The sequence below is a fragment of the Stereum hirsutum genome, assembly GCF_000264905.1.
Source record: "Stereum hirsutum FP-91666 SS1 unplaced genomic scaffold STEHIscaffold_19, whole genome shotgun sequence".
Lineage (NCBI taxonomy): Eukaryota > Fungi > Basidiomycota > Agaricomycetes > Russulales > Stereaceae > Stereum > Stereum hirsutum.
Genome location: NW_006763149.1, coordinates 1,219,858 through 1,240,342, shown reverse-complemented (window position 1 = coordinate 1,240,342; position 20,485 = coordinate 1,219,858). Strand labels below are relative to the sequence as shown.

At 49.6% G+C, this 20,485-nt stretch overlaps 5 protein-coding genes and 1 non-coding gene across 6 annotated transcripts; 2 read left to right on the top strand and 4 right to left on the bottom strand.

Moving 5' to 3' along the window:
- Positions 1-2,921: 2,921 nt before the first annotated feature.
- Positions 2,922-3,861, top strand: STEHIDRAFT_67728 (uncharacterized protein; the record flags this gene model as incomplete). Its single annotated transcript, XM_007309942.1, has 6 exons — positions 2,922-2,967; positions 3,038-3,209; positions 3,279-3,354; positions 3,426-3,572; positions 3,647-3,697; positions 3,757-3,861. Coding segments are annotated over 6 exons (597 nt in total), but the record flags the coding sequence as incomplete, so codon positions are not given.
- A 2,435-nt stretch (positions 3,862-6,296) lies between these two features.
- Positions 6,297-8,718, bottom strand: STEHIDRAFT_67794 (uncharacterized protein; the record flags this gene model as incomplete). The annotated part of the gene is made up of 6 exons (XM_007309946.1): positions 6,297-6,406; positions 6,667-6,925; positions 7,002-7,544; positions 7,618-7,978; positions 8,042-8,262; positions 8,323-8,718. 6 exons carry the CDS (start codon positions 8,716-8,718, stop codon positions 6,297-6,299), a joined length of 1,890 nt encoding a protein of 629 aa, XP_007310008.1.
- A 3,663-nt stretch (positions 8,719-12,381) lies between these two features.
- Positions 12,382-15,451, top strand: STEHIDRAFT_142751 (uncharacterized protein; the record flags this gene model as incomplete). The annotated part of the gene is made up of 5 exons (XM_007310299.1): positions 12,382-13,282; positions 13,345-13,765; positions 14,339-14,762; positions 14,860-14,966; positions 15,086-15,451. 5 exons carry the CDS (start codon positions 12,382-12,384, stop codon positions 15,228-15,230), a joined length of 1,998 nt encoding a protein of 665 aa, XP_007310361.1. The 3' UTR covers positions 15,231-15,451.
- Positions 15,452-15,864: 413 nt separating this feature from the next.
- STEHIDRAFT_t268 lies at positions 15,865-15,952 on the bottom strand. Its single transcript has one exon. It is a non-coding gene; the product is annotated as a tRNA-Val (tRNA).
- On the bottom strand, positions 15,869-17,280 carry STEHIDRAFT_87240 (uncharacterized protein). Its single transcript, XM_007310298.1, has 5 exons — positions 16,935-17,280; positions 16,769-16,856; positions 16,516-16,712; positions 16,321-16,434; positions 15,869-16,201 (listed from the first exon to the last, which is right to left on the bottom strand). Exons 1-5 carry the CDS (start codon positions 17,161-17,163, stop codon positions 16,086-16,088), a joined length of 744 nt encoding a protein of 247 aa, XP_007310360.1. The 5' UTR covers positions 17,164-17,280; the 3' UTR covers positions 15,869-16,085.
- Positions 17,281-19,038: 1,758 nt separating this feature from the next.
- STEHIDRAFT_38627 (uncharacterized protein) lies at positions 19,039-19,356 on the bottom strand (the record flags this gene model as incomplete). Its single annotated transcript, XM_007309921.1, has 2 exons — positions 19,039-19,092; positions 19,207-19,356. Coding segments are annotated over 2 exons (204 nt in total), but the record flags the coding sequence as incomplete, so codon positions are not given.
- Between the last annotated feature and the right edge of the window lie 1,129 nt (positions 19,357-20,485).

The following is a 20,485-nucleotide window of genomic DNA, read 5'->3' as shown; positions in this document are numbered from 1 at the left end:
CCGTGTTCGTTTGAGGGTGTTCAGAAAGGATAGGGGTCATTCTCTTCTCAGCGTCTCATCTCCTCCGAAATCTTTCTGCTGTGCTTCGTACAGATTTATGTCACTGATATAGATGCATGATAGCGACAAGAATATATTCATGCCCCACCGTGCTCCAACATCTTTGACGAGACGTAGATCGTTGCCTATGCTCCTGTGACTGATGCTGATATGAGCGTCATAGTGGGGCTTGCCTGTATTATAGGGCCTCCCGGAGCTGCTGTATATGACCGGCTTGAGCCTCCAGAGTCTCATAGATTCGACGTGTCCCACCGCTCGTCAATCTGTAAACCGCTTCGACCCTAATTGCGACTTGACGTTATCCCGAGAAGACGCTGCATCTGCACATGTGCAGTATAACTTGTGTTCTGTGCTTTCGTCGTATGACTGGAGAAGAACCTTGTCGTCATCCAACTTATCCACTTGCACAGGCATAGGCTAACACCGCGGTGTTTCATGATTCTCAAGACCGCCTCATTTTTCATCTCGGTCATGCCGCTACTTGTCCATTTGTCCGTATTCCAGTCGGAGCGTGCGTCTAAAGCCGTGCTTTCGCAGGATGCGATTTGGATGACTTGTATATGTTACCGCCGAAACCACGTCCACAGAGAGTCAGCGTGCATGCACCCACGTTTCTCTTACCCAAAAAAAATAGGACTTCAACATCTCGTGAGCTCCATCGTGACTCTAATTAGTTGAGACCTCGGTCTTCCTGAAACACATACATTGTGTGAATATCATGCTCCAGAGGGTTGCTTCTTAGATTCACCAAGCTGTGTTCGTTTCCTGCTGGAGTTGTGCGTGAGCGCTTTTATACCTGACTGAACCAGTGTTAGAGAAGCACAAATCTTCGTCCCCTTCTTCACCCTCATCTCACACAAGGTCGTATACTTGAATATATGTAAATCTGTCGCTATGTCCGCAGATAGTTGCATCTGGGCACCTCCCACCGGGGCCCAGATCAGGCTGTTTACACTGGAGCTTATGGCCGACACAGCATCCTACGGTAACGTTGCTGAGCTCAAACTCATACATATGCTCACTGATACTGGCATCCAGGTGTTTTCTTTGCTGTGATAGTCATGTCCACCTATATCTTAGCGTACGCCGTTCAAGCTTTCACATTCTCTCCGAACTTGAACTGACCTGGTTCATAGTCGAAAAGGCTTGCGAAACTCGACTCCGCGACTGATCTTCCTATGCCTCAGTCTCCTCATGTTCCTGATATCTTCGATCCATCTCCCACTTCACATCCTCTACTTCATTCTTCAGCTCCCTTACGACTGCACTTTTGGTCCCGCGGATCAAGCACAGTTTATTCACATGCTGGGTCAGATGTGGGCATCTATCGAATGTTTGGAACGAGCTCAGTATTTGCTCGGTGATATCATTGTCGTGTGGCGCGCATGGGTTCTGTGGCAGCATAGCATCTGGGCCCGATTATTCTTGGCCGTCTCAATAGTGGGAACCGCCTGTGAGTGTTACAACGTTTTGTTCTGACTTACAACTGTTCAAATTCTGGGCTGCACATATGTCTAGCCACGTCCATTCTTCTCGCCGTAATCAATGTTCTGCAAGAAGAAGACAATAAGTACTATTCCGACCTTGAACGGAATCTCACGGGTACTTTTGGCCTTCTTTTCACAAACGCTGGTGCTACGATCCTGATAGCTTACAAGACCTGGTGAGCTTCACTTTATCATGGTAAACAGTGATGAGGCGGTGATTCGACACATTAATTAATGTCCGAATCCAGGATTTACCGGCACTCGGTCAAAGACTTCCTGAGCCGCGGGGGTTCCAGAGCAAAAACGGAAAACACACTTATTCTGATCATCGAGTCTGGTGCGATATACTGTGTGTATTGGGTACGTGGACGCATCGAAATCAATATGCCTAGTGGTTGTTCGACTCCGGGAAAATGACGGCTCTGTTCCCTTGTTCCAAGATTTTAATGCTTGTAGGAGACTTCGGGCTTTATGACAATTTCAAGTTTGAATGGTTTCAACCCAGCGTTGCTGTTCGTATACTGTTGTCCTTGAAAAGTAGACCCGTATCTGACGGTCATATTTTTTTCTGCAGGGAATTTATCCGACTATAATCATGCTTCTCGTCGCCGTCCAGAGATCAACGGCCGATAGCATGTTTTCCCTCTCCGAGCGCTCTGGAGCCGGCGAGTCGATAGCGTTTGCTCCCGCACCTATATATGTTTCGGCTACGCGTCGTTGCACTCTTGGACAACAGCAACAAGGGTCGGATATGTCTGTGTCTGGGAGCGGGAGCTCTGCAGCTGTGGATCAGAGGACCGATTGCGATGAGGCAAAAATTGAGAGCGTTAAGCAGCCAGTATCATCTCCTTGAAAGGACCGGATGGTACACACGGGTCGTCGTGCTCCACCGTAGTAGCTCTAATATTCATCAGACTTGGTATAATTTGTGTCTTTGACATCTTTTCCTTACCGCACCGCTGCATCGGTCAACATCTCCTTAGGTACAACATCTGGGGTCGCGTCGACCCAATGCTGCGGTCAGCCATCAGCCGAACCTCGGCAACGTCGCCTGTGGCGTGTACCTGGTCTACACAGCGTCCTCAAAAACCGCCACGGGAATTCATCCGATCACCCGGTTTGATACCTTGTGCGACGGGCGTGAGACTTTAGTCTGGCATGATATTTAGACAACGCTCTTGGGAGGTTGCGACGTATAAGTATCGTGCAGTTTTGCCTTCTATCATCCCATCACTCAAGCCCCTCCGTCTTTGCCAATGTCTCAAAACGACCACGAAATCGTTCTTCGTCGGCTGACGACTCCTACGGGCAAGTGGGATCGTTGATACATAATCATTATATCTGTGGAATTGACTAATCTGTCTTGAAGATGCAGAGGTGGAGCGCACAGTGGACGTTCTGCTCACTGCTTTCCGCTATGGTACATTCTTTCGTACCCACTTCACCAACCGCAATCCTCGAACGTTGAACCTTTCTTACAAAAACTATAGCTCCTTTCATGCAGATTTTGGTCGGCGGCGATTTGTCGCTACTCCCCGTTTACTACGGCGCCTCGGTCAAGTCTGGTATCATTGGAGGTCATGTTGTTGTCGCTGGCTCTTCTCCCGAAGTTATCACAGGTGCCGCGGTTTGGTATGCACCCGGACAGAAATCCTTCGGGACGTATGTGATACAAACCTCATTTCCAGACTGATTTATTGCTGATGAAGAGAAATGTATTTACCCCTCTAGCGACGAGCAACGTGCAGACCTTACTAACTTCATGCAGATGATGCCCGATAGCTTGAGAGAATGGTGGACTAATTATGTCCGTAAGATTCTCAATCCTCGCGGAATTCATTGTTCCTCGTCTGATATGTAACCCATCCTCTTTCGCAGCTCAATCCCACATACACAGATTTCACGAACGAGTTGCTTGGAGCCGATTATAAGGAGTCGGCGTGGTACCTACAGCTCATGGGTGTCGAGCCCGGGTTTCAAGGTCATGGTATCGGCTCTGCGTTACTGCGCTACGGAGAAATCCTGGTGAGAAATTCTCATCGTACCCTATGAGGCTTAGATAGCCTATTGTCCTCGTGCTCATGCCCGATTCTCCGTAGGCGCGCAAGATAGGGAGTCCAATCATTCTCGAGACCACCAGCGAAAAGGCTGTGCGTGCTCATTCCGTAACGTATGATTGAGAATTGCTGACGTCTCTCTCTATTCCTAGGTTGGTTTTTATAAGCATCTGGGCTTCGCTGTTCGGGGAGAAACCGTCATTAATAGCCCAAGAGGTGACACCAAGGCCTATGTCCTTACCAAAGAGACGAAGTAGATCCAAAGGAATGCCACTCAGGTCATAATGTTTAAGGAAGTTGATTGACAAGGTCCCCAACAGATCACTTCAAGGGCTGAAACATCGCATCACGCTTGCTCTCTCCGTCCGTATTATTGCTTGCACCACTACTACCCACTGCGTCCCTTCTCCACTTCTTCCAATCTTCTTTTGGCCTCTATCGCCTTTGCCAACGCTTTCGTCCAATCCTTCATCAGTGGAATCTCTCTCCCCACCGCCCTTTCGCGCGGGTTTGGTGTCTGAGCCTCTACGCCAAGGTATGACCTCCCTGCTCCTTCAGTGCCCTCCGTACCCCGATCCGATACACCTATCCTCTGCTTTAACACGGACAACTCCTTGCGCACAAATTTCCATTTTCTCCACGCATTCTCCCACTCTCCCTCCGCATTCTCCCATTCCTTCTCCTCCTCAGTCTGACGATGTCGGTGTATGAACTGATAAATGAACTGCAATACCGTAAGTGTAGGCACTAAAAGCATCACCACGGGAAAGACCTAAATCAGATATGGAATCGTCAGCATAGCATCCTTTCGACAAGTAGATCTATGAGATAGATTTATGCAGAACACGCACCTGTCCTATCGTCCAGCTACTGTCGAAGTGCCCACCCACCAGGTTCACATTGGCGTGGATGGTAAGCTCGTTCGAAAGAATGAGCATCGCAACCACAACTACCGTAAAGAATATAAGGAACAGTCGAACATAACGCTTCGGAATTCTATGGAATATAGTAGGTTTCGTGGTCCGATTCATATATCCAAATAAGAAGAACCGTATTTCATTACCAAGAAAATCGAAGGCGCATTTAAGCCGACGGAGGACCCCTTGCTCTTCTGAGGAGAGAAACTTTACAACAGAGTATGGTATCAGGATAAGGATGTGTGCGAGTAAAAAAAGCATAGATATGTACGGGTCAAGGAACCTGAAATAACCTTCACGAAAACCATAATCGAGCATTTGGGGATGCGCATGTCCTTTTATAAGAACGAGAATATCGACAAACATGCATGAGAGCACTAGATATAAAATTAAACCCATCAAAAAGACCACAGCACCTGTCCAGCCGCTTGAAACCTTTATATACGCCATAACGAAGACCTGTGTCTCGTTTTCACAGTTCTCATACTCGTTGGTATCTGCATCACTCCATATAAAAGTTGAGAACCCGGTTGCGATTGCCATCACAGAGAAGCCTTGTAGACGCAAAAGTCTCGCGGAACGGTTGGTGTACTGCGCTGTTCGCGACGCTGCTCCTGCCAATAGCACGAACAGTGCTGCGAAGGCATGTAACCAAAGAAGTATAGAGACGGACAGGGCCAAGAAGGATGGTAGGCCTTTTTTGATGAGCAGTACAATGGCAGAGACGAAGAGCGCGATGGCAGTGATGGTCATGGTCCAATAGGAAGCGTAAATGTCCGAGTCGGTTTCGGAGAGCCAGGCGACCATAACTAGTAGATAAAAAGATATGAGCACGACCTGCAAGAATGGGAGATAACAGTATACTACTAAGGGAATTGACGAGATATACGCACTGGTCAAACAGGCTTGTGTATAAAAGGCGACACGTATTCCGAGTCCTGTGATGTCTGTGGTTCGTGTTGTTAACTTGTGTCGTTCAATAGATAGTGCTAAGGCTCACTAAGCAGGAAAGGACTCACCTGGATTATCGGAAATAGTACTGCAATTATTGTCAGACATATTCATACAGTGTCAGTCTAGGGAAATGCAGATGGTACCGTTCTAGCGAGGAGGGGAGGAGGGGAGGAAGCAGTTAATTGTAGAGAGTAACCCCTCGGTATTTGTTCATGGGTGGTATGTTGCCATTATCAAACATCCCACCCCCGAGTACTTACTGTTTGGCTGTTGGCTTTCTACATGCACTACATGTAACGAAAAGTTAGGGCGGCTATCTGCCAGAGTCCCCATCTTTGAAGTGATATGCCTTCCCTACATCTTTTTGGGCTGATGCAAGATTGATGTCGCGAACAAGCCTTAGTCCCCGAAAAAGGAACAGGGAATCTTATCTGAGTCTCTATGCAGGTAAAATTAATCCTGCACAAAGTGTTTAAATTACTATGCTTTGCATGTTGTGAATTGTTGGTGAATTGTCTGCCATGTCTGTGGCGGAGGCTGTGCCGTTGTGGTGGCGGATGATAAGTTCTCGGCTTCTTCCGATTTTCCTGATTTTTTTTCCCCCGCCATCGTTCCTCCAAGCTTCGGTCTGTTTCCTTCGTGTATGGTGGGAGTAGCCACTTCATGTCACGTCGCGGAAAAAATTTAAGACCTTCGCAAATATGATTTTTGGAAACAGAAACATCGATTCTAGAGTAAATCCGCCATGTCCAGTCAAACGGAAAATCCTAACCCTAACCCTAATTACACGGCCAAATTCTCGTCGAAGATACAACCAATCATCAGCGAGAGTGAAGCTTCGCATCTCTCGCAGACCTCTCCTCGTTCGCTGTGTCCAAGTCTTGCTGAGAAACACCACGGTGAGACCGATACTTCTTCACAGCATACTGTACTTTTTCGACCAAAGGTTCATCAAGAATGTACGTCACCCATCAGTTTCGCCCGGGTCACGGTTCAGAAACCGTGCGTGAGCGTGACGGGACCCGTAAATGGTTCAGAAAACAGCGTAGGCGCTTGCAAAAATGATTATTTTGCGCAAGCGCCTGCCGAGGTCACTGTTCGCTCACCATGCGTTATGCGTGAGGTCACGCAGGATTTTGTTCGGTTCATCAATGCGGAGAACGCGTGACGAACCTTTGGTCGAAAAAGTACAGTACTCTGCTGCCAGTCCGGTGGCGCCCAATCCATAGACACTCATGTAACGTTGTGCACGGCGGAAGAAACGGCGTATTGTGATGCGGGGGCAAGCGGCTAGAGCTTGATGAAGAAGCAACTTGCCTGCTTGAAAATTACCGTTCGAACGTTCACGATAGTAACGCTTCACCCAACCCCAGAAGTATTCAATCGGGTTCATTTCCGGGTGAAACTTTGGGAGAAAGTGACAGAACATGTCGCCTGCCTCCTCAATAATCTAAGAAAAGACATAGCCGTCAATATACCCAGTGCTGAAGTCTTGCTGAAGTCTAAAGTAGTAAGTGAAGACTCACAATCTCGAGCAATGACTTCTGGCTGCGGAAGTCTTCCTGCAATGAGAGAATGCGACGCATGCAACACTCCGTCGGTTCGTCCTCGTCTTCTTCATCCTCCGAGTCCTCCGAATCCTCTGGGTCGGGTTCCGGCGGCGGATCGCCCACGACCTGAGGCTTTCGTTTCTTGCGGCCCTTGCAGACGGCACAATCACCGATGATCTTCTTCCCACCGGGTCCGATCTGACCAGGACCAATGTATCCCCTCTCCTCTAGGATCACCTTCATTCCTTTCTGCTTTCCCTCAAACTTCTTATATGGGTGGTCATCGGGAAGGTGAGTAGGAAAGACGAGCTGCTGAGGTTTACCGCCATGTCCGAACGGGTTGTCCAGCGGGATGATAGTGTCACGCAAAAATGGTTGGCCACCGGCAGGATTGACGAGCACCTTAGAGGTGGAAAGTGCGTCGGCAGGCATGCAGTCGTGACATGATGAGTTATCGAAGACCCAGTGAATGACTGCATTGGGGAACAGTTGGCGTGCAATGGGAATCGATGTCTTGAGCTGAAGACGAAGCCAATGACATCAGTAGAACCGTCCGGTGATCCTAACACAGACTTGAACTGACCTGCGTAACCATTTGTTTAGCATTCCAATAATCATCGCCACCCTCCTTCGACGTCGGATAGATCACCACTCGAGAATCAGTGATCGGAAGACGGATCGATTCTGGAAGCTTTGCATTTGCTTCTTTCATCTCGTCTGTCAACTCCAGGTTCCCAAATCGCTCACAGATGAAACCCGACACCATCATCAGCCTTCCACGGCCCTTCTTCTTGAGCACCTGCTCGCCCGGCTTCAGCCAGTAACTAACACCTTGAGCATCGTTATCGTGGAATCCTGATTCATCTTGGTAAATCCAGACGTGCTCTTTCTCTCCCTCCTCGAGAGATGGCACTGATTCGTCCATTGCGGGACCTTCATACCGGGCCACAAACCTGACACAAGTAATGCATGTCCTGAGTCTATATTTCTCACAAGTCTGAGAAAGCCTCTCTCACCGTTCGACGTCCACATGCTCCTTCAGATAGACCATGCGACGCTTTCGCACGTCCTTCCGTTCATGACCATCATAGTAAATCCCCTTCGAATGTTTCTTGCGGCGATAACCAAGACAGATCAGCCATGATCGCGCAGTCGAGAGCGAGATGCTCTTTTTCTTAAGGTTGAGTGAGGGAAGCAGGTGATCATTGACATGGCGCAGGAGAAGTTTAGGTGTAATCTGCGAGAATGGTGCGTCAGTTCAGTCTGATCGATGAAACTGTCTTCGACATTCACACACCTTTCCAGTCTCGACTGTGCGAAGCATTCGCTGCACACCCATTTCCACTCTCTCATCCTCCATCATCCCACCTTTCGTTTCCTTCTTCCCCTGGCGGCTTGGCTCGATAGCACCGTTCTTCTCAAAAAACCGTGCTTGCTTACTTAGCTTGCGAGCGAAGGCCGGTCCTCGACCCAAGTTTTGCGCCACCCGAGCAGATGCCTTGACACGACCTTGACGAGGTGTCCAATGGTAGAAATCGACGAGGAAGGCGAAAATTACTTCGTCACGGTATATCTTCGCTTTTCGAGAGAGTTTGAGTCCTTCACGAGCAAGTGCCTCGAGCTCGACGGGGTCCGTAGAGGCCGCATCCTCGAGAACGTCGTCAATCCACTCCAGTGCGTCGATTTCTTCCATATTCCTATCCAACTCCTTCTCTATCTCTCCAGCCGCTCTCACTATGTCTTCGTCGAGTTGCCCCTCTTCCTCAGCCCTCGCCGCTGACTCTGTCTCATTCCCCTCCGCTGACCTGTTCTCGCGGTTGCTTCCCAGCCCTTCGACTCCTTCTCCTGCAGTCAACTCTTTGTCCCCTCCCTCTCGAAGGTCATCCACCAATGCCGCACTGTCCTCTACCACCATCCTAATGTCACCGCTCTCTGCTGCCTCCTCCGCAGATTCCTCCTCCTCCTCCTCCTCCTCCTCCTCCTCCTCCTCCTCCTCCTCCTCCCGATCTCCGTCATATTCCACCTCCTCCAAGTCCTGGTCCATCATGTTGACATCTGCGCCCTCACGATCCACGACGTCTCCCGACATGCGAGTTGATGCAATATTTGTGATGGTCGTGGCAGATGTGGCACTGAAGAACGATGACAACTTCGTCTGCACGCCTTGTGGCTTTGGGCGAGCGACGATCAACTTCTTGCGACGCTGAAGGTCTGTATTAGGCGCCTTGCTAGGATTAGCATCCGTTGCGACCACATCATTGGCCATCTTCAGCCTTTTCGTGCGTGCTGTCCTCTCTGAAATTCCTCCTATTTTGTAAGGCCCTCTTTTGACCCCTGTCTTATCTTTCGCGCCACCTGCTCTATCGATGGGACCATCAAGAACCTCCTCGGCACTGCGCATGGACGCTGCTCGCAGGGCAGTCAGCGCACATGCACGTTGCTTCTCTCTCTCTCGTGCACGCTCATCCCAGGTGACAGCAGGCTGTGCCACAGCGGTCCACTCCTGGTCTGATATGTCGCTTTCGTCCTTTTTGCTGAGCCACGCACCTCTGTCTGACTCGTCGATTGCTGAAGGGACTGGTGAGGATCCAGTGTGTGGCAATTCAGGTGGTGATAAAATCACAGAGTTGTTGGTATCAGGCCCAAAAGAGAAGATATTAGAAGTAAACTGGCCATTGCTGTTGTGCGTCGTCTGAGCTTTCTTTGTTCGACGAGGCATAACGCGTAACGACCGGTGCGAGGGCTTTGAAGTAAATACACTGAAACTATATTATTTATTGGGCATGTCACACACCACGTGGTGTGACAAACGGCCAAATTCGTGTGTGATCGCCTCCCCCCGATTTTTTTTTGTAAACTGGCCCGACCATCCTCTAGATATAGCCCTTATGATCATCTGTGCACGCTGGTACTGTCTCTAACTGATTCCTGAAAGAGCCTTAGGCTTATTGGGCTCGGGTCCGAGACTTGTCACGAAGTGGCCACTCCCACCATACTCTCTCGTCCGTCTCGCCTTGTCTCTGCGAAGGCTTGGACTTTTCAGCTGGGGATCCGAACTGGACCTTCGTTAAAAATAAGTAACTCGGAGTGGCGCTCATAATCTTCAGCTGCTAGTATTCCGGCTCGGACAAAGCGACACGCGGAATGGCCTGCTCATGCAGTCCCTAGTGTATCGTATCGCCGGGGTTGCCTCTGTTGCTGGCTATGCTTACTGTTGCGAGGCTGGAACAACTCTGAGCCGTTCTCAAACAACCAGCGCTCAGCCTGCCCAAAGTCATCGTCGACCAACACTATGATCTGAACTCCTTGTTCGACGCTTGCTCGACTACCTGATGCGATATGGAGGCAGACGATATGTCCCAATCCGTCCTTCTACATCTCGATGCTGGGATGTTACGGCCTTGCGAAGATGTCTTCAAAGATCATGGCCATTGGATGATGATAAAGGGTCTCTTTTTGTGACGATAGCTACGTAGGGCTCCCGATTCTCCGCATATGCACAAGTGAGTGATTTTGAACACGACTGGGATAATTTTATTCCGAGCATTTATTGAGATTATATCACACAGCCTTTCTCGGCACACTGATCCGTGAGCAGTCGGAGTCTCGGAGGCTCATTGTGGTAATTATACACGTGTTGTTTGTCACCTGTACTGGTCACTATTGTTGTACAATTGCTAGGTAGAGTGGTCGGTGATTGCGTCTGTAGCTATGGCTAGTTCAACAATGACAACTGTGCATAATGTCAAGCAACAACGGCGTTGTACAACAACGGCAACAATGCTGTTGTACCACAGCATTAGGGCGAGTTTGTTGTTCAACAATGGGGACATCCATTGTACAACAATTGTCATGGTGCATTGTTTAACAACAATTGGATTGGAAATGCCACATGGTTCAGCCACTTGGTGTAAAATTTGCCTCAAATGACACACTGTGTGTTCACTCTATGGCCACAACCTACGAAACAGCCTGTTCATCTTAGAATCATGTTCCCCCCACACCACATTCCTGCTATACACTAAAAAAGAAGGCCCCCTTATATCGATATTGTTGGGGAAACAACGGGTTAGGTTGGTTAGGTTAGAGGGTTAGGTTGGTTAGGTTAGGTTAGGTTAGGTTAGGTTAGCTGGTTAGAGGGTTAGGTTGGTTAGGTTAGCTGGTTAGGTTAGTTAGGTTAGGTCAGTATCATTTATAACCAGCACACATACAGGGGTGAAGAGCAGTGTACCCAGACGTAAGTTCCTAGCGGAACCTAGGTCTGGGTACACTACTCTTCACCCCGAAACTTCTAGCACAGGCCTGTGTATTTTGCTTGATGATTATTGCAATCAATAAAATGCCCATACAATTGTTGTATAATGGAAATTGAGCATTGCTGTACAACGTGCATTGACTATGGTTGTACAACAGACATTGACCATTGTTGTACAACGGACGTTGTGCACTGTTGTACAACAACGAACCATCATTGACAGGCATTGTTAAACAATACAATGCCCTAGGTAGGAGCACAATCTAAAAGATAGCTACAGCCCTCGTATTGTTACAATCTTGACCAGTACGGCTCTGTTTGTTTTAGAAGGGAAGGTAAGTTACTATAACGTCCACCTTTGCAAGATTTCAATTTTTTGACTCCCTTTTGGTCGTGGTTGCATCGGGGTTCCTTTCAGCTGTTCTCCGACCGCACACCGTCCCGGTCTAGTCAAGCTGATTCGGCCTTTACCCAGCTGGTGAATGCACTTCGGGGATAAACTTCCGCGGGGACTCATCTCCGCCCACCGTAATCATGATGAGCCACGGAAACTTGGATGCTATACTCTCAATATCGTTTCTCCAGACGGTAAAGCAATGCCCCTCCGCATATCCATTTCTTTCAGAGAAACGCCGTCAACCCACTCAGTGCCCACGTTGAAAACTGTCGTGAAGTGCGAGTTTGCCAAGCCCTGTGTCGCACATAAGCGTGTCGGTACGGAATTGCTGTATACACAAAGCACTCATTTGAAGGCCCTTGAAGGTCGTCCACTGCTCTCCATTTTTCGTCTTTGCTGTCGATCATGATAAATGACATTGGAACCACTGCACCGCTGCTCTACTCGGTCTTGGCGTTCACCGACTCGGAGCAACTGAGTCGTTGATGTTCGGCATAGCTTCCCTAGATGTGTGCTATGTACAGCGCTGGATGAGAGAGTAGGGGGCAGCAAGTTACGCGCCGTGTCAGAGTCTTCTCCTCGAGGCAACATCCCTGTTATAATGCATCACCATAACGTCTAAGTATCGACCTTTTCTTCCCCCCTCACTCCTTTCTTAATCACGGCCTCGATATCCGAGTTTGTCGTTCTTGATATAGGACAGAATGACTCGCCCCTGGCGCACTCGATACTCTAGACCCATCTTAGCCGCCTTCCTCATTTCCTTCTCGGTCGTGCTCTACCTCTCGTTCGACTTCTACGCTTCCCCACTACGTGCGTTGGTCACCCTGGGCCCATACACGTTGGATCCTTCGACAACACAACCACATTCTCCTCATCCGTCCGCGTACCCTATATCCCGACTCAATAATAGCATCCACGACGAAGTTAAACATACCGACCCACCGCCCCGCATCCTTCTCGTCTCCGCATTCTTCCCCCTCTCCAAATCCAAACACTCGCTATCCGACTACGAATCCTGGCTACGCCGCTTCCTAAGCACCGTCCACACCGACCTCTATTTCTTCTGCCCTCCGGATCCTACCATAGTCAGCCTCATTCGCACATTCCGTGGGCATTTACCGATCGTCATCGATACGACGTACGGATCGCCGTTTGATGTTCTGCCGCTGCAGGGGCTGGGAGTCGAGGGAGGGAAGTATGAAAAGATGCATGCGTGGGATAGGGAGGGGTTCCGGCACTCGGGGGAGCTGTATGCGGTTTGGAACGCGAAGCCCTGGTTTTTGGAGTATGCGCTGAAGAACGGCGGTGTGAACGGCCCCATGGCGAACGGGAGTGTGTACGACTATGCGTTCTGGACGGATGCGGGGGCGATGAGAGAGGATAATGATGAGTTGTATGGAATGGGGACGTGGCCAGATCCGAGGAGGGTGCAGGAGGTATTTGAGATGGGGAGGCGAGACTTGGCCAGGGTAAATGGATTGGGGACGACGGCCACGAAGGAGGACGAGAAGCTGATATTCTTCCCTGTCTGGAATTTGCCCGATGATAAGTTCGAGTATTGGGCGGAGGATATGGGCCCTGTCGATATTGATTTCAGCGAGGGTGCGTCTCGTCTTTTATTCTCAGTGGTGCTCACATTCAAGCGTCTCTACGCCTATACGTAGGTTCCTTCTTCGGCGGTACACCGTCCTCCATCTCCTGGTACACTCGCACGTTCTACGCCTACCACGACCACTACCTCTCCCAATCCATGTTCGTCGGGAAAGACCAAACGCTCATCAACGCTCTCTTCCTCCTATATCCCTCGCATTTCTTTGGCGTCTCACTGTGGAGTGCTGGTGCCACATCACCACTAGCTATCGCACATAATCATATACCGAGGAACGCGGATACTCCGTTGGGTACGTGCGGAAACTCGTGGTATTATTATATGTGGTGGTTGGCGGATGAGACGAAGAGGGATGAGATAGCGGAGATGTGGTTGGTGGAGTCAGAGAGGAAGGATAGCATCAATGCGAGCGATGGTTGGTGGAAGTGGAATTCGATATGGAGGCTGAAGGATTGGTGGAGGGCGCCGAGCGTTAGGTGTGTTGAGGGCGAGCCATTTGGAATGAAAGGGATGCTGGAGAGGCAGTTTGGAAGAGGATGGAGAGCACCGGTTAGGACTATCAGTATAGGGACCTAAGGATAAGATCTCAAGAGCGCGAGATGCAGGTGGCTGCCGGTAGTATATTTATTTGCTTTCGTGAGAAGGAGCCTGAGGGGTAGTAGCACTTGATTATTACGCTGTATTTATATTATTCACGGAGAGTACTATGCGCAGTTGAAATTTTGTTGAGGTAATGTAGCCCAAGGAGGTCAGAGGAAGAATCGCCCCAGTATGGACAATCACACTCAAGCGAGCCGAGAGTTCGTTGTCCGGACTCAAGCGCCGACTTAAATTTGGGATGTCCGATGCCTCCAGTGGCGTCAGTGGCGTCTTCTCTCCAGACTTCTCCAGACCGCTATTTCTTCGAATTCATGACATTTCCCTCAGATTCAACCGTACAAAATGCGGTGACTCACGACGTGCTATGCTTTGGATATTCGAAAGGCTTCTGTATATGCTCTGAATTTCTGGGTATTTCTTCATCTGATCCCTGCTGAACCTATAAAAAGAACAAAAATGACCCAAAATATCGATGACGTCGCTTTCCCTCTCCTGGGCATGCCTCTCCGTCTCCCATCCACTTCGTATAAAGCACTTTTCTTCTCTCTCCTGCTACCATCTACCCGCCTACATCAACACCCCCACATCGCACGCTTCACTTCGACGACACTTCCAGCATCGTCAGCAATGAGCTCGCTTCCTTCCCTAACCGAATGGACTCAGTCTCGTCTTACATCCATCTATACCGCCACATCTCCCGAAACCTTCCACGCAGCTCTTGATGCATTCTATAGTCCGAATATTGATGCGACGGTAAACGACGAGAAGCAGACTAGGGATAATATCAGAGAGAAGATGGAGGCCAGTTGGAGGTTTGCGGGCAATGGGTGTGAGGTCGAGTGGAAGGACTGTAAGTGTCAAGATGAGAATGAGGTGCGTTTCCTTGATAGTTTCTTTGTGATAATTAAATTGGAGACCGAGTTATGCATGGTGTTGCGTCTGATGCTGACGTGCGATGCATTGTTGTCAGAAGGAGAACGGGGAAGTGAACGGTTCGTTTGTGGTTACGAGGCGATCGAAGCTGAGAGTACGAGCGGCCCCTATGACGCACTACACCACCGTGAACTTCACTGCACGGTATGTAATCGACCTAATTCTATGTATATGTTGGTTGGCTGATTCTGAACGTCCCTTCCACCACCCGCACCCTCCGGTCGTTCTCCCCATCTCTCACCATCGTTCGACCGCACTTCAAGAATCGACCAAGATTCTGTCATTGAATCCGACTCAGATGGCGACCGCCGTCGGGTCGTACACCTTGTCCAAACATCAGAGGACAAGGCTGCACCCATCAATTTGAACCCGCGGGCTATGGGTCAAGCGATGGATCGGGGACAGTGATATAGGTCGTTCATGGATAAACAAACGAAGACCAGGTATAAGTCGAAACCGATGATGTAGGAAGGATCTACAAGAGTGTTGTTTGCTTGATTTCTCGAAGATGGAAGGTGTGGTTGTAAGAGTATCTGGACGTACGATGTACGACGGACTTGGGAACGGACCGAGGATCTGTACTTGTGAATGTATGTGTATGGGTGTATGATATGGCTTTTCGCTTGGTGTCGAGATCCTAGTGTTTTCAGCATACTGCCTTTTGTGAGTTTCCGGCAGACGTTCTGACGCCAACTCACTCCACACTTTGTATGTCGCTCTCTTCTTTTGTGCCCTCGGCGCCCACTTCACTGTTGAACGCCCCTCTATTCGCCCTCTGTAACCCAAGCCACAGCGTCGAGGAACCTGCTATGCAAGATATAGTTGTCTCGATTGCGCTACGACGGCTTCCTCAGGCTAAGCAGACGAAGTATTGAAGCTTTGGGTTGAGACTGAATTTCATTGATTGTGTGCCATCATTGTGCTGTACTTAGTCTCTCTCGAATGCCCACAGGGCGTGTTGGTTGGAGAAACAACCTCTGAATACGTATCCGTATACATCACGAGATTATAATAAAAAAACGTAATGAATTGTATCCCCACGTAAGCCCAGACGGGCTTGAACCGACACAATCGTGTGCATTACTTTCACATATGTATGCCGAGCGTGCTACCAAGTACACTATGGACCTATACTTCTACACTATAAAAAACGCATAAGATCAACATCAGGGTGATTCAGAAGCGTTGCGTGTGATCTTCATGATACGTCCCACGATTGTATGTCTCCCTATCCGACAGAGTATGAACGACAGCAAGAGCCCGTCATAGTTCGTCTCGAGAGTACTCTTGATGTGCAGCTGAGTCCCCGAGAACCGCTCCTGAGACGGATGCGAACCAAGCTCTCTGGTCTTTTGGAGACGCCCAATCTGGTGTATGACCTACAATGCATCGTGTACCAGAAGGATTGTCAGTGGTTTAGTAGTCGGAAAGGCCTTGTCATTCTTGATACGGAGTAGATTGGGAGTAGATGAAAATGACGTCTGAAGAGTGCACGTACCACCGAAGAACGTTTGAAAATGCATGCCTTTCATTTTTGACTGTGCGTCTTGCCGAAAGACGAGCGCTCGCACGGAGATCACACAGTGACCATCCACGAATACGTCGAGCTCGCCTAGTTGTATTCACCGGCACACTCCCATACGTCAGGCCTTATTCATCATTATCCACAAACGCTTCCGAGGAAAGAACGTACCATCCTCCCTCCCGACCTCGTTCAACTTCACCCTGGTCGCAACTGCGAACCACTTCCCACTCTCGAACCTCCATGCGCCTCTACCGACGGAGAATCCGTAGTCAGAGTTCTCGTGGGAGTCGGGTACGGAAAGTAGGGCTCGGGTGTTGGACGGGAGGAGTGGGAGGTAGGCATAGAGCTCGGCTTCGCCGTTGGCGCTTTTGAGCGACGTCAGCGCAGGAAAGGGTAGAAAGGTCCGAGGAAACGAACATACCGCCACATAATCCTCAAGTTGAAGCAGTTACAACGTTGTTCTTTCCTCCCACCCGTGCATCCATATGCAGAATCGCCTATTCCACCATCTATCCTGCCCGAACATAAGTATTAGGACGGACTCGTAAGGCAATCCAACTACCAAAGAGAGACAAAAGAACACGCACATACGCCAGGCAACTTCCCACCCTTCACCCATTCGAAGCCCTCCTCAAACATAACTTCGTACCCACATACCACTTCAACCGCATCCTTTCTCTCAAGGGTTTGTTCGAACGGTTTTGGCCCCTTCATGTAGAATCCGAACCCTCCCTTGATCTCCCCACCGGGGTTAATACTTCCCGCAGGATAAAAAGCTTCCCATGCTTCCTCCGGTAGAATTCTTTCGTCCCCCATGCTCAACGAGTGGAGAAGACCGGTCGCATTAGCTGGGGACGAGGGCAAAGGCGGCCTGACGACACGGTGCGTGAACGCTTTCGGATTCGACACCTTATGGATTCCGAGTGCAGAGTCTGGCGCGAGGTTGAAGACAGGAATTGATGGATGGAATGCATGAAAGTATGGGGACGTTGTGAATACATTCTGGATAGGAGCTTTTGGAGGGATGGGGAGGAAGGGAGCGAGTATGTCATGCATGTTGCTTGTGCGGTCAATGGTCTTACAGTTTGAATAGATAGAACAGAAAACAGAGCATTCAGAGCATTTACGGAGCGGAAAGGTATTCGCGTTCAAGAGGGGTTATATGTGGTCGAACTTCAAGGAAGATAGTGGTCGAAGTGGTTCAAGAAGGTTCAAGTGCAAGAACTGAGCCGGGCCACACACAAGCTTCTCAATCGCCCAGAACGCCACACAACATTACGAGGCGACGTGGCGCCTTGGTGTGGCGTTGAAAACAAGTATGGTTGTTAGATACACGACAGGAACCAGACACAGTACGTAGAACGAACAAAACGATTCACAAAGTCAATCCAATAATCACAGCAAGAACCGTCACAACAAAATGGACCGCGGCTCCGTGACAATCGATTCCTTATCACCCAGCCCCCTTCCCTCCCTTTCCTCCATCACCTTCGCACACCATGCCCTCATGATTCCGCTCACCTCTTCCTCTGACTCCCAGAAAGGCGCATGTCCTACCCCATCCAACATCCAGTACTCCAGGTTCCCGAGATTCTCCTTCATGAACCAGATAATCATACGAATATCGCCAACGCACAGTAAGTACGGCTACGTTTCAGCCGAAACGAGATAGCATGGGTTAAACGACAGACCTTCATCCATGTCTCGTGCTTCTCGGCAACCATGTGCTGATCCTCCCTCCCATGTATCGCGAGTATCGGTAGAGAATCGGGACGAGAGGGAGGTAGAGACGCGATAGACATGAAAGCCTCGGGTGATTGTGGGCGCGTATAAGTATAGTGGCGTACGAGAGGGTGCTGTTGTAGCATCCCCATGAGTGAGGCGAAGGTCGGAAGTCGGGATATATTGGGAGAGCAGGTTGAGTAAGAGGGATGAAGAGCCGTGGAAAGTATGATGAAAAATACAGCTCGCAAGGCATGAACAAACGAACCTGAGTGACAATCGCACCCATCCACTTCCACACCTCCACAATTGGCACACGATCCTGTGTTCCCGGTGCTACACACGAGTCCACAAATTCTTGGATAGCGCTCGCTGGAGTGTTCATCTATATTGTCTCAAGGTAGGTTAGTTGTTGTGTTTGCATGCGCGGGGGCGCCTACCTTCGCCACCTCTTCAACCTGTACGGTAGGATCGAACGAAATTGCAGGTATGAAGCGCGTAAGAAGGTCCACAAAGACGGGGTGTACGACGAGCCGATGCATAGCTCGGTGTGCCATCGCGGCTGCTCATCACGACGATTATTGTCAACGCTGTTGTTGAAAAGATATGGAGAGGGACGTACCAAGGAGTATGAGGCCCAATATCCTGATTGGTTCCCCTGAAGTTCCGTACGTGGAGAAGTAGTCTGCTGCAACTACACCTGCACACAGCGTTAGCAATTGTGTTTCCTTGCGAGGGGATTGGACCACGAAATGTGTAGTTCTCAGAGCTCGGGTCATACTCACCGCCAAGCGACCTACAACGCCCTCACCGTTCCCAAGAGCGACCAACCAAACACCTCTGTAAGTAATCTCCATAGAATTCCTCTATAAAAGTGAACACGCACCAACCAGCAACGAAGCACTGCTTGACACCAAACGCTTCACAAACGCTCTTAAAATCTTCCCCATGTCTCGCACTCTCATACGCCTCTTTGTTCATCGGAGCGTCGCTTCGTCCGTGGCCCCGAGTTTCGTAGCGAATCTAGAACACGTTAAACCGCACGCACAGTCGCAAGAGGCAAAAAAAAGGAGACCGGTGTTATTCAACGACAACATGATGAAGCAGAGAGGCGGGCTGCCCGTTCGATGGACGTACCATCTTATACTCCTTCAGGAACTCCTCATCCACGAACTGTTTATCGAAAGGCAGTGCGGAGCAGCTCAAACCATGTACCCAAACGATGCACGGCTTGTCAGTTGCACCCAGGCATTCAGCCCATATTTTAGTGCCATCAGTCGAGGTGACAAACTGAGCTGATGCTGCCATTGAGGTGAGAGATGATGGAAGGAGCGAGAGTTGAGCGAAGGATAACGAATGGACAAGAGGAGAACGATAACGATGCGTGTCGGGCTAGTCCACGAAACACGATGTATGAGAGCCGGAAAAATCATCGCAGCGAAACGCTCTCAGGGCATGCAGTGAGTGTAGGCCGTTGTACAGTCAGGCGGGAGTCGATGTGAAGTTCGGAGCAGAATTGAATTTGGCCTCCCGTATCACGAGATCGATGCGGGGTGCGCTGATAGCCCCATCAGGCTGGGCGGTCTATGTTGCCACAAATATCAGAAATAGCACAGTGGAGAGAACGGCCGAGTATAGATTGTGTTCAATAGTAACAAAGCTGCGTTCTACCTTCACCCAGTAAGACCGTGACGGGTAAAGACATACTAGTGGAGAGCTCTGCTAAGTTGTTCCGCACCAGACTCAACGAAGAGGGAATATGAGCATGCTGGCAAGTAGCCAACGAGGAATGGGAAGCAGACAATGAAACTTGATCTCCCATACGAACAAAATCTGGCGCAACGAAGGAGGGCCTGTAGTAGACGAGGAGAAAGAGGAATAGGCCCGTATATGACTTTCGTTGACACTGTGAAGGAGGCGTCGCCATGAGATTACTGACGAAAGCACGCGAGATGTCTGGTTCAATTCCGGATATGCCCGTTTTTGTGTCCACTTCGGGATCCACAATCGGCGGGTTTGTCTTTTGGTCCGCCTTCTCCCCAGGCGCTTCTCTTCAGTTCTCTTCTTTCCTTCAAATTTCCACTGGTCGACTCAGACGCCACATAACAATAAGTACTTAATTGCTCTCTCTGTCTCATTTTTCTTTTCCGCATTCACTGTTGTTCATGTCCAATAGTCCTGGTCTTCCCATTGGAAGGTCTTGATGCGTGAGAATCTCGAGAACAGTGCGTGCCTCTCTTTTGGTTCGAATTTCACAGGGCTTCCTGTTCCGACTTTCCACAACATAGATTGGTCTGTTTTCAGGCCCACGCCTATGTTTCGTGAGTCCTTGTCGACGTGAATATACATGTATGCGGTTTGAGATCATATCCCGCCATATATTCCTCCATTTTTCCACTGCCATCCTTCGTACTTA